Raw genomic sequence first — 12066 nt, 5'->3', positions numbered from 1 at the left:
AATTAGGAAGTTGTTGGGCCTTCGGCCCATTAGTTTTTTTTTTTTTTTAAGTTGTGACTATTCAGTTTTAGTAGCCGCCCTACTAAGGGCATCCTTGTAATATCTCATCTTTAAGTTAAATATAAATATAATGAGGGGCTGGCGGCTAGGGTTAACTTTTCTCATAACTCTAGTTGGCCTCCTACTCTTTTCTTCTTCTCCTTCCTTCTCTATTGCTGAAATCTTCACCTTCCCCCTCTTTCTCTCACAAGAAGCTTGACTGAATCAGCAAATAGTGATTTCTACTCAAATGAAAGAGGTAGGAAGAGAATATGAGAAAGGCTTCTGAAGCCTTAGGGGAAGAAATCTGGGATGAGTTTGGAGACCTAGAAGAGTTTGGTGAGGTGGAAGATAGATCTTTCCTAGTAGTCTTGTTTTGTTGGTGTTGTGGTTGTTGTGCAAGTGTAGCTTCACTTTCTGTTTTCTTTTCTGTTTTGTTGATGTAGGGGAGTAGTAGGAGATGTTGTTGGGTTTGGGGGATGTTGTCTTAACACCTGCCTTTAGGTTGTATCCAGTTTTTCTTTTTAATAATTTTTTATTGTTACTTATCAAAAAAAGTTCAATATATATTTGCACATTCAGGATAACTTACTAACGTCTATTAGATACTGAATGGCAGGCATGTTTACGTAACACTACAATTTTTTTAATGAACACCACAATTTTGGATGTTCATTTGGCTAAGTAACACCAAAATGATAGTTACAGAAGCTGGAGGAGAAAGATAAAAAGGAGCACAACACACGTTGGTGAGCATGTGATTGGCATCCTAGGTGCTAAGATGAAGAATGAAGATACCAAAAGCTAAAAGGAAAAGGAAAAAAAAAAGCATACCTTAAGGACACGAACAAGAAAGAATGCTACCACACCAGAAAATCCCATATGAATCATGGTAAGTGTTATAGGGAAAGGAAAATTGAAGTATTTTGGAGATAAAACCCACTGCAAATGAATGAAAATAGACATAAATCAAAATCAAGTTTAGTACATAAATCAATATTATTCAGAGTGTAAACAAACTAATTATAGATTGAATACCACCTTCAGCAATAAATTCTATGACATGAAATATGTAGATGGAGAAAATTAAGTGAGATAAATCAATGCACACTAAAAAAAAGGCAGATATTTAAGACCACATAGCAATCCTTACTTGTTTGAAACATGCAGACTGTGGGCATTCTTCTTAAATTTTTATTTTGTTTATCTACTTCTCATCTGTATACTGTGGGCATTTTTTTGAGAGGTAAAAATAAAATTCATTAAAAGGAAAAAGGAACAGGATATAAGCAACAAGCGGGTGCTAAGATAACACCCCAACAATAAAACGACAAAGCAGATATTACAAAACAGAAATAATAGAAAGCCCTGACAAGCTTAATCATCAACTTCAAAAGTTTTGTCATGCCTGTCCCCATCCTCATTCCACGCTACTCCACCTTCACTGAATGGCTAATGGAAATACAAAATACTAATTCAGTTTAAAACTTCTACCAATTAAACCTGTAAAATCAAATAATTTCCATAACAATAAAATCAAATCTGTGAGATGTGATAAATTAAGTTTCATTAATCTAATACGTGCAGGTATGATCAAGATCTTCTGTTCCCTTATAGCCCACCATTATAAAATATCCTACAAAATTTTATTAAAAGTTTCCTTGATTTTATCTTTAATTCAGTCCTAGGAGAATCTGCAGTTGCAGATTCTGAAGTAGAAGGCTTTCTAGGTAAAATCACAGTTAAATAGCCCCAATAGACTTTCTCTCGCATCTAAACTATCTTTCTTGAGTAATTCCCCTAATTTACTAAGCCCACCAAGCACTTTTAGCATTAGCAGAGCATAGCTTTGGGCCAATCACAAATTTTCTTTCATTTTTTGTTTCCTAGAAATCCAATTTCGCCTTGGTTTTCAATTTGAAGAACCATATGCACTTCAGGTCAATATTTTAAAACATTAAGACATGAGGAAAGGAGTTAGGGTCTCCCAATGCATAGGCCTAAGCCTTATGATATCCCATTATTTCAAGGAACAATCACGAACTGAAATGAGAAAAGTATAAAGCTATACAAAAAAGGACTATAGTTGTAAATGAGAAGAATGTATAGATGAACTACTCAGCATATAAACAACAACTACAAGGTAGTAAGAGCTTTCTTACAAGTCCTATGAAGCTCTTAGTGTAAAGCAAAATAGATATAAAACTGGAAATCTTAGAATTGATCTTCAACAAGTTCTTGTGATGAAAATCATACTTAAATGAATGCATCATGTTTTTTGGTGTGAACCTCCAGGTAAAAAAAGCCTCGTAGCATTTCCCTCTTACATGCCTCACATTACCTTGAGTTTTCCATAAAATTATCTTTTCCAAATATTGATGATTGAGAACAAACAATTTTCTAATTTTGGAAGGTAATAATCACCTACAAGTTCAAGGTTTTTTCCAAGAAAATATAACCACAGTAGTGGCTTCTACTTCACATAAAAAGCCTATAACATGAAGAACTATTTTCAATACCCATTGTTCTTCAATGGAAAAAAAATGTTCCATCATTTTCATGATGCCTTTGTTTCATCTTTCTTCACAGTGCAACCAAAACGAAGTGCATAAGGGTGAGGACTAAGAATATTTCTGTATGCTTGAAGGGAGCAAAAGGAGCATATAGCTAATTGAATGAGAACCACAGATAGCCAATGAATTTAGGAAGGACTTAGTGGTCTAGTGTGATGGTATGTTAGTGGAAAGGAGGACATGGGTGATTCTTCACAGGCTTTGGTCCAATGGGAGATACTGGAGTACTGTGTTATAGAAGCAAAGAAGAGGGGGAAGGGAGAGTTTCTAGGGAGTTGGAGAGGTTTCAGAAACGCCATCCAGCTTTTGATCTACAGCAGTTTTCTGTTCCATAGAGGTTGGAAAGGAATATGCAAAGCTTCGGACCTTTTCAGAAGGGAAGTTAGATTTAAAGTTGGGAATGGGAGAAGGATCAGGTTTTGGTTGGATGCCTGGACAGGGGAGAATTCCCTTAAGGATATGTTTCCCACCCTGTTCAGTTTGGCTGAAGATAAAGAAGCAGTGGTAGCGGATTCATTTGTGATAAGGGATAACGTCCGTCCAAAGGGGGGAGACTCACTCTCATTAGAGCATCTTTGGCAAACCTACCCACCTACTACCTTTCTATTTTCAGCTTGCCAAACAAGATTGTCATTCAGTTGGAAAAGCTTCAGAGAAATTCCATTTGGGACGGAGGTGGGGAAAGGGGCTCTCACCTTGTGAGTTGGGCTCAGGTCTAAAAACCAAAGGAGGGAAGTGGGTTGGGAATTGGCCACTTGAAAGAAAGAAACACAGCTCTCCTCAGTAAATGGTTGTGGCAATTCCCCCTAGAACCAAGTGCTCTATGGACTGCTGTAATCACTAACAAATACGGGAAGCACGCCAACGGTTGGGATAGCAACCTTCACTTGAACCAGGTCAAAGACAATCACCCTTGGAAAGGTATAACCTTGACTTACACTTTCTTTATCTCTTTTATTAGATATAAGAGGGTGATAGAATTAAGTTCTGGACTGATCTTTGGTGGGGACAATTCAACCTTGGCTAACTCCTTCCCTCGCCTTTTCAGCCTTATCACAAACCAAGAAGCTCTCACATCCCAGGTTTTACCCTCTTCCCCCCCCCCCCCATCATTTCAACTGGAACCTAACCCTTAGGAGACCACTAAGGGACCTGGAACTTAGTGAAATCACTAACTTCTTGCACACCCTGAGAGAGGTATACCTCTCCCAAAATTCCCCTGACCTTCGTGTCTGAACCCTTCACCCTTCTGGTAAGTTTTCAACCAAATCTTGCTTCAAGGCTTCAGTGAGGGAAGAACAAACCACTGATCAGTACCCCTGGTCCCCTACAAGAGAATTTGGTGCGCCCAATATCCCTTCCAGGGTCTGTTTTTTTTTTTTTTTTTGTGTGTGTGTGTGTGTGAGGCCAGCTTAAAGAAAATCAACACCTACGATTTCCTTCAGAAAAAGAACCATGGAAGATTTTATTTATCCCCTCGTGTCTGTTGCTTCTGCCTTAAAGCCAGGGAATCTGCCAACCACATCCTACTTTACTGTGAGGAAAGTAAGAAACCAGAAAATTTTGGAACTTTTTCCTAACTTTGTTTGAGTACAGTTGGGTCTTCCGAGAATATGTGGTTGAATGTTTAGGACAATGGACAAGAAGGGGTTTAAGCAAAAGAGGGAAAACTTTATGGCAATCAGTTGCACATGCTATATTTTGGAGCATTTGGGAAGAGAGGAATAATCGGGTGTTTAACAACAGAACAAAAAACTGTGAGGAGCTTATTTCTCTAATCTGTTATAGATGCTTCCTGTGGACTTCCAGCTCAGTTTGGTTCAGAGGTGTCACATTTGCTGACCTCCAAAGAAATGCTATAAGCTTTCTTCACTCCAATCACATACACCTCAACACTTCCCACAGTCTCAGATTTGCCGAGGAAGAGGAGACAACTCTGTACTTTGATGGGAATGCCTTCGGAAACCCAGGTGCAGCTGGTATTGGAGGTATAATTCGAAGAAGAGATGGTACTATCAGTTGGGCTTTTAGTGGACAATTGGGATAGCTTCCTCAACAAAGGCTGAAGTCTTGGCAGCATTAACTGGCATCAGGATTGCAAGAGACCCAAATCTTACCATTAAGGCTCAATTTGGTAAGAGTATGAATACAAATATGTACAGTGCAAATATTCATAAAAAAAAATATGTACAGTGCAAATACATACAAAATATAAGGTTTTGGGCTTTACATATTTGTATTTGTACTCCTTCCAATTAAGCCTAAAGGAGATTCAGCCAACACCATTAACTGACTCACCAATCCTGATAGTGGAAATCGGGCCTTAGCTCACTACTTGGCTGAAGCGAGAGACGTCCTCTCCTCCTTGAATGCACATGTGGACTGGATTCCAAGAGAGCTAAATTCTGAAGCTAACAATCTAGCTAAATCTGGAGCTCACAGGGAGTTCTTATTCAGTGATAATTTTCTGCCTATGTAACTCTTTGAGTTCTTGATCTGTGTACATCTCCTCATGTACCTTTCTCTTCATGAATAAAGTTAACTTTTTCTCGGAAAAAAAAAACAAGGGATAATGCTATTTGCTGGGTTCCAACCTTTAGAAGGGACTTAAATGATTGGGAGATTCAGCAGGTGGGGAATCTCTTGGTTTTGCTTCAGTCTCAGGTTTTGAATTTGCATTCCGAGGATTCTCTAGTGTGGAAAGGGAACAGAAGTGGGGAGTTTTCAGTAAAACCCTTCTACAATGCCATAAGGGGAGGCTTTGAAGCCCCCTTCCCAAGCCGGGCCATTTGGGGAACAGTGGCTCCCTCTAAAGTAAAGTTTTTTGTATGGGGGGCAGCTTTAGAGAAATTTCTCACCAGAGAGATGTTGGTAAGAAAAGATTTTAACTGCAATGACCTGAGGTGCAGCTTCTATGGTGGGGAATGTTATGGGCCCGCGCGTAGGATCTCGTCACGGGGCGGTCCACGGGGAAAACTCCTAGCCTTCCCTTGCCCTTCCCTTTGTGTGCTGACCCTATTGTGGCGAACTAGGGGGTGATTTGTCCAAGAGATCTCCTTAAATAGGAGATTACAGAAGGAAATTCCTAATTAAACTCAAACTCCAACTTGAACTCAAACTCCTAATTACCTACTCCTAATGGTAACACAACTCTTACTTAAGATAAGATAAGATAAGGATAAAGATAAAGATTGGTGTAGCTGGCGGCGAGTTGGCGGGCAGAGATGATGTGGCAAGATAAGTGTGGGCCCACCCTGATGAGCTGTTGTGTGGGCCCCGCCCTACCGCTGCTGCTGGGCGACGCGCGCGTCTCACAGTGCTGTTGCCGTGTGGTGTGTGCCGCTGTCGTGCGGTGCATGCTGCGCGCTGCCGGGCGGTGCGTGCTGTGAGGCGATGCGTGTTGTTGTGTGGCGCTGTCGTGCGGTATGTGCTGATGTGCGGCCTACTGTGCGTGCCACTGCCTGTGACTGCACCGTAGTGTGCTGCCGGGCAGTGTGTCCATAACATCACACCCTCCTGGACAACGAACTTGTCCTCAAGCTCGAGGGCTAGGTAAGCATTGTGAAGGTCGGTCCAGGGAATCCAGGTGGCCTCAGCTGAGGGTAATCCTTCCCATTCTACAAGAACCTCAAAGGTACCCTGATTGATGCGTGATCGGACAAGAGCTCGAGGGTGGAGGATGGGTCTGCCATCCTTTAGAGGGGGTAGAGAAGGCACGTGCTCAGGGGGAGTCCCTGTAAAAGGTTTCAGTAGGGACACATGGAAGATATCATGGATTCTGCTGTGCTCCAGTAGCTCGAGTTGATAGGCAACCTTCCCGATCTGCCGTAGAACCTTGAAAGGCCCGTAGAATTTTGGGGCTAGCTTGGGGGGGCCTCGACGCCGGAGGGAGAGCTGACGGTAAGGCTGGAGCTTCAGCCAAACGAACTGACCAGGCTCGAATGTGACTTCGCGGTGGTGCTGATCGTAGGCTTGCTTCATGCGCGCCTATGCCTGCTGTAAGCGCAGGGAGACTTCGGCCAGGAGGGCGTCACGGTCTTGGAGAATGCGCTCTACTTCTTCCAACCTTGTGGAGCCTGGTTCGTAAGATAAAAGACAGGGAGGGTCTCGGCCATACACAACCCGAAAGGGAGTCATGCCAAGGGAGGAGTGGTAGGACGTGTTATAGCAGTATTCGGCCCAAGGAAGGCAATCCACCCAGCGTCGTGGTTGGTCCCCTACGAAACAGCGGAGGTACATCTCTATGGTACGGTTGACCACCTCCATTTGCCTCTCTGTTTGTGGATGGTAGGCGGAGGAGAAAGCTAGGGTCGTGCCCTGTAATCGGAACAGTTCCTTCCAAAAGGTGCTGGTGAAGACAGTGTCCCTGTCGCTGACGATGGACTCGGGCAGCCCATGCAGGCGGAAGATGTGTGTGAAGAAGGCGTGGGCCACAGAGACCGCGCTGTATGAGTGGGACAACGGAATGAAATGGGCATACTTGGAGAAGCGGTCCACCACTACGAATAAGACTGACTTCCCTCCGACCTTAGGCAAGCCTTCAATGAAATCCATGGAGATATCGGCCCAGATCTGTGTTGGGAGTGAGGGGGGCGGCAGAAGGCCTGCCGGGTGTAAATTCTCCCATTTTTGTTGTTGGCATGTGGAGCAGTTCTGGATGAAATCCCTAACTGAGCCGCGCATACCCTGCCAATGAAAATCGGCGCGGACGCGGTGTAACGTCTTGTGAACTCCTTCGTGGGTGGCATTATGGATGCTGGCGATGACGGCTAAAATCAATGGGCAATCTATCGGGAGATATATCCTCCCTTTGTACAGCACAAGCCCCTCGTGGAAGGACCAGTTCGGGTTGGTTGTTCCGGACTGTAATTCTTGCACCCGATCCCTCCATGTGGGTGATTGGGGCAGTATGCTCCTTAGGTTCTCCAATAGGGTAACGCAGGGCCTGGAGATCGCGCAAAGGTGTATCGTCTCTTCATCATGCCTAGATAGCGCATCTAAGGCCCGGTTAGAAGCCCCTGCCTTGTGGTCTACGCGGAAGTCAAACCCTAGCAGTTTACTTGCCCAGTGCTACTGGGGTGGAGTAGTAAGCCGCTGCTCTAGAAGGTACTTGAGGCTGTAATGGTCTGTCTTGACGATGAAGGGTCTGCCCCACAAATATGGCCTCCAGTGTTGGACGGCCTTGGCAAGCCCGATCAATTCACACGCTCGTAGGCTGGTAGCTTTAGGTGTCGGCCTGCTAGCTTGCGGCTGAAGAAGGATATGGGGTGCTCCTGCTGTTGCAGCACTGCGCCGATGCCTATGCTCGAAGCATCACACTCAACCGTAAACTCCTGGTTAAAGTTTGGTAACTGCAGCACGGGGGTCGAGGAGAGTGCATCTCTTAAGTTTGTGAAGGTGGCGTCCACTGCTTCATCCCACTGGAATGCATTCTTCTTTAACATCTTGGTTAATGGGGCCGCCAAGAGTCCGTAATCCCTTACAAACTTGCAGTAGTACCTGGTGAGACCTAAGAACCCACGGAGAGCCCTGGTGGACTGAGGCTTGGGCCATTCCCTAATGGCCTGAATCTTGGAGTCATCTACCGAGACTCCTTCCTTGCTGATTATATGTCCTAGATAAAGGACCTGTTGCTCTCCGAAGGAACATTTGGTTCGTTTTAGGAAGAGCTTATGTTGGCGTAGCAGTTCCAGAATCGTCCGTAGGTGACGAACGTGCTCCACCCACGACGTACTGTAAATCAGGATGTCGTCAAAAAATACTAGGACGAATCTGCGGAGGTGGGGTCGAAAGCATTGGTGAGACCAAAAGGCATAACCAGGAATTCAAAGTGGCTGTGATGCGTTCGGAAGGTTGTTTTCTTCACATCCTCGGGGGCCATTCGAACCTGGAAGTAGCCTGACCTGAGATCCAGTTTAAAGAAATATTGAGACCCGTGGAGCTCATCTAGCAGTCCGTCCACCACAGGAATCAGAAACTTGTCCTTGACGGTCATGGTGTTGAGCTCCCGGTAGTCTACACAAAACCTCTAGGTGCTGTCCTGTTTTGGCACCAGCAAGACTGGTGAAGAGAATGGGGAGCGGCTTGGGCGGATAATACCCTGCTTCAGCATTTCTGCACACTGGTTCTCTATCTCATCCTTCTGAAGGTGTGGGTAGCGGTACGACCGAACGACCACGGGTCCAGTCCTTGGCATTAAGGGGATCCGATGGTCACATGATCGGACAGGAGGAAGGCCCTTGGGTTCTGAGAATACGTCTGGAAAATCGGCAAGAAGTCTCTCCATCTCTGCAACGTGCAAGGCGTCGCCATGGAGGGTATGTACATGTGGTCTTTTTGCTCCCATCTTGGTCCCTTTCCATGTGACTTGTTTCCCATGTAGGTTAAACGTCATGGTCAAGGCACTGAAATCCCATAGGATAGGGTCGAGGGTGATGAGCCACTTAATTCCCAACACTATGTCGAACTCGTCTAGGGGCAATACAAACAAATCAGCGAGGAATGGTTAAGAAACCACTCGTATTTGGATGTTTCGGCAGATCCCCAGGCTGTGAACTCTCTCCCCATTTGCTACGGCTACTTGAAGTTGCGGTCTGTCTTCCACCGGTAGTTCCAGTTGGAGCGCAGCTTGTTTGCTGATAAAATTATGTGTGCTCCCTAAGTCCACCAGAACCCGTACCTGTTTTCCTGCCACTTGGGCCTGCAGCTGCATGGTTTGGGTGTTTTGTATCCCGGTGATGGCATGGAGGGAGATCTCAGGTTCTAGTGTTGTTTGCTCCTCTTCTTCCTCCTCCAGTTCGTCTACCAGGAGACAAAACAACCGCTTGCAGCGATGGCTGACGGAGTACAACTCGTCACTGTTGAAGCATTGGCCCTTGGCCTGGCGTTCTGTCATCTCGGCTCTAGATAGGCGTCTGATGGGAGGTGTTGTCGTGCTGCTCCCTATGCTAGTTGCAGATCGGGGAAGGTAACTGGTGAAAGGTTGCGGTTCCCTGTTGGCTGCTAGCAAGGGCCCTCCTCCAGTAGGCTTCGGGTTTGTCCAAGCCGTTGCTGGGCATCCCATGTTGGACGGCCCTCGGCTAATCTGTAGTTTGCGCTCAAAGGCTCGGGCTAAATTCATTGCCATGACCAGATTAGGCAGGCTTTGCATCTCTACGTCAACTTGCAGAGGCTCGGCTAGGCCAGCTGTGAACATATCCACCTGCTGGTCTGGGCGTACTGAAGAGGCTCGGGCGAGAAGGGACTGAAACTGCCGCTAATACTCTGCTACTGTCCCGGTCTGCTTGAGGTTAATGAGTTCCCCCAAGAGGTTGCTTGTTAATGGGGGTCCGAACTGAAGGAGGCAATACGACTTGAGTTGCTCCCAACTAAGACCTGGTTCTTCCTGCTCTACTCGGTAGAACCAGAGCTGCGCTTCTTCGGTCAGGTGGAATGTGGCCAGGCTAACCTTGTCCTTCTCCTCCGTGCGCTGATTACGGAAGAATTGCTCACAGCGGTACAGCAATCCGAGTGGGTCACCGCTGCCGCTGTATGAGGGAAACTCCAGACGACTGTATTTGGGTATGACCGCTGCAGCTGAGATGGTGTCTTGTCGTTCACCGGAGCCTTCGACCCGATCTAGGCGGCGGCTATGGTTGGTGGCCGCCTCTTCAGGACTCCTTTCTCTGGTGGCGAAGTATAACTCTAGTAGGCGCCGAAGCTCCCTAACATCCTCCTTGACCTCTCTTACTTCTGCGTGATTTTCCACGAGGCGGTGTTCCAGTTCGTGGACCTTGGATGATAGTTGCTCCATGTCGCCCATGACGCTAGGCTTTGATACCAAAATGTTATGGTCCCGCGGGTAGGATCTCGTCATGGGGCGGTCCACGGGGAAAACTCCTAGCCTTCCCTTGCCCTTCCCTTTGCATGCTAACCCTATTGTGGCGAACTAGGGGGTGATTTGTCCAAGAGATCACCCTAACTCTCCTAAGCTCTTTTCTTGATCGAAAATTCAATGCCTTTTCTTCAATTCCTGTCTCCTTAAATAGAAGATTACAGAAGGAAATTCCTAATTAAACTCAAACTCCAACTTGAACTCAAACTCCTAATTACCTACTCCTAATGGTAACACAACTCTTACTTAAGATAAGATAAGATAAGGATAAAGATAAAGATTGGTGTAGCTGGCGACGATTTGGCGGGCAAAACTGATGTGGCAAGATAAGTGTGGGCCCACCCTGATGAGCTGTCGTGTGGGCCCCGCCCTACCGCTGCTGCCGTGCGGTGCGTGCTGCGCACTATCATGCGGTGCGTGTTGCGCGCTGCCGGGCAGTGCGTGCTGCGTGCTGCTGTGCCGCGCTGCCGAGTGGTGTGTGCTGATGTGCGGCCTGCCGTGCGTGCCGCTACCTGTGACTGCGCCGCAGTGTGCTGCCGAGCGGTGTGTCCATAACAGGGAAACAGAATCAGTAAACCATCTATTTTTACACTGCAATTTTGCCTCAGAGATCTAGAGCCACTTCTTAAGTAGTCTGAGGGTAAGCTGGTGTATACCAGCTTCAATTAAAGCATGCCTGGAGGCTTGGCAGATCTGAGGGATGACTAAAAAAGGAAAGATTTGTTGGTCTTCTATTCCCTTAGCAATTATGTGGATGGTTTGGACAGAAAGGAACGGCAGGGTCTTTGATCTTAAAACCTCTACTGAAGCTGGAGTCATCAATTCGGCTTTAGGTTTTGTTAGAAGTTGGTTGTCTATACATAATGAATTTAAAGAGGTTACTCCTGATTGTAATTTTTTGAGGATGGCCTTTTCTTGAGGTCCTTCTGTTTTGGTGTGTATAGCTTCACATTGTACAAAGGACCTTTTACATCAATACAATTATACTTTACCTTTGCTCAAAAAAAACATAGAGGTTGGAAAGCTTTAGTGGGGTGGGAAATGGGAATATGGTGGAAAGCTTTTCTTTTGTGGGTTGTTAGGTTGATAGATGTGAATGGAGAACTTTGGAATATTTTGTTTTGATTCTGGACCCTTTCTCTCTGGAAATAATGCATGTTGATAGGTTTCTATTGCATACATGAGGCTTTAGGACCTCTTTGTGGGATCTTAGGCACTGTGGTGTTTTATTTTTCCTATACCTTTATTCCATATGGTTACACATAGTACATTTTATGCCATTTTTAATTTTAATATTTATTACATTAAAAGAATTTTTCATTAAAATAAAAACAAGGAGAATGCATTTCTTTAAATTTTAGCATGGCTTCATCACTGATCAAAAAAAATACTGGTCAGGGCAAACAATGAAATGAAATTAGGTCCAATTTCCAGATTCAAGCTAATATTCAAGGCTTAATATGCAAATGAGGCTGGGAGTTACCTGGAATTGAACAGAAAAGTAAGTTTAGGATGACCCCAAAAACTCTAGACCAAATTTGGCAACATCCTATTCCAATTTTCTTTTCTTTTTTCTTTAAA

General features: G+C 45.1%; 1 protein-coding gene across 1 annotated transcript in view; it reads right to left on the bottom strand.

Annotated features, from left to right (window-relative positions):
- LOC148846706 (putative sugar phosphate/phosphate translocator At3g17430) overlaps positions 1 to 12066 on the bottom strand; it is a 41562-nt gene that overhangs the window by 27738 nt on the left and 1758 nt on the right. Inside the window, exon 3 of the mRNA XM_088949291.1 lies at positions 874 to 981. Within this exon, the coding sequence (XP_088805417.1) occupies positions 874 to 981 (108 nt within the window). The remainder of the gene's footprint in view (positions 1 to 873; positions 982 to 12066) is intronic.

The sequence above is a fragment of the Nelumbo lutea genome, chromosome 6 (genome assembly GCF_056320005.1).
Source record: "Nelumbo lutea isolate HS-2025 chromosome 6, American lotus-T2T, whole genome shotgun sequence".
Lineage (NCBI taxonomy): Eukaryota > Viridiplantae > Streptophyta > Magnoliopsida > Proteales > Nelumbonaceae > Nelumbo > Nelumbo lutea.
Note: the sequence above shows the minus strand (reverse complement) of the source record. Positions and strands in the feature narration are given on the sequence as shown.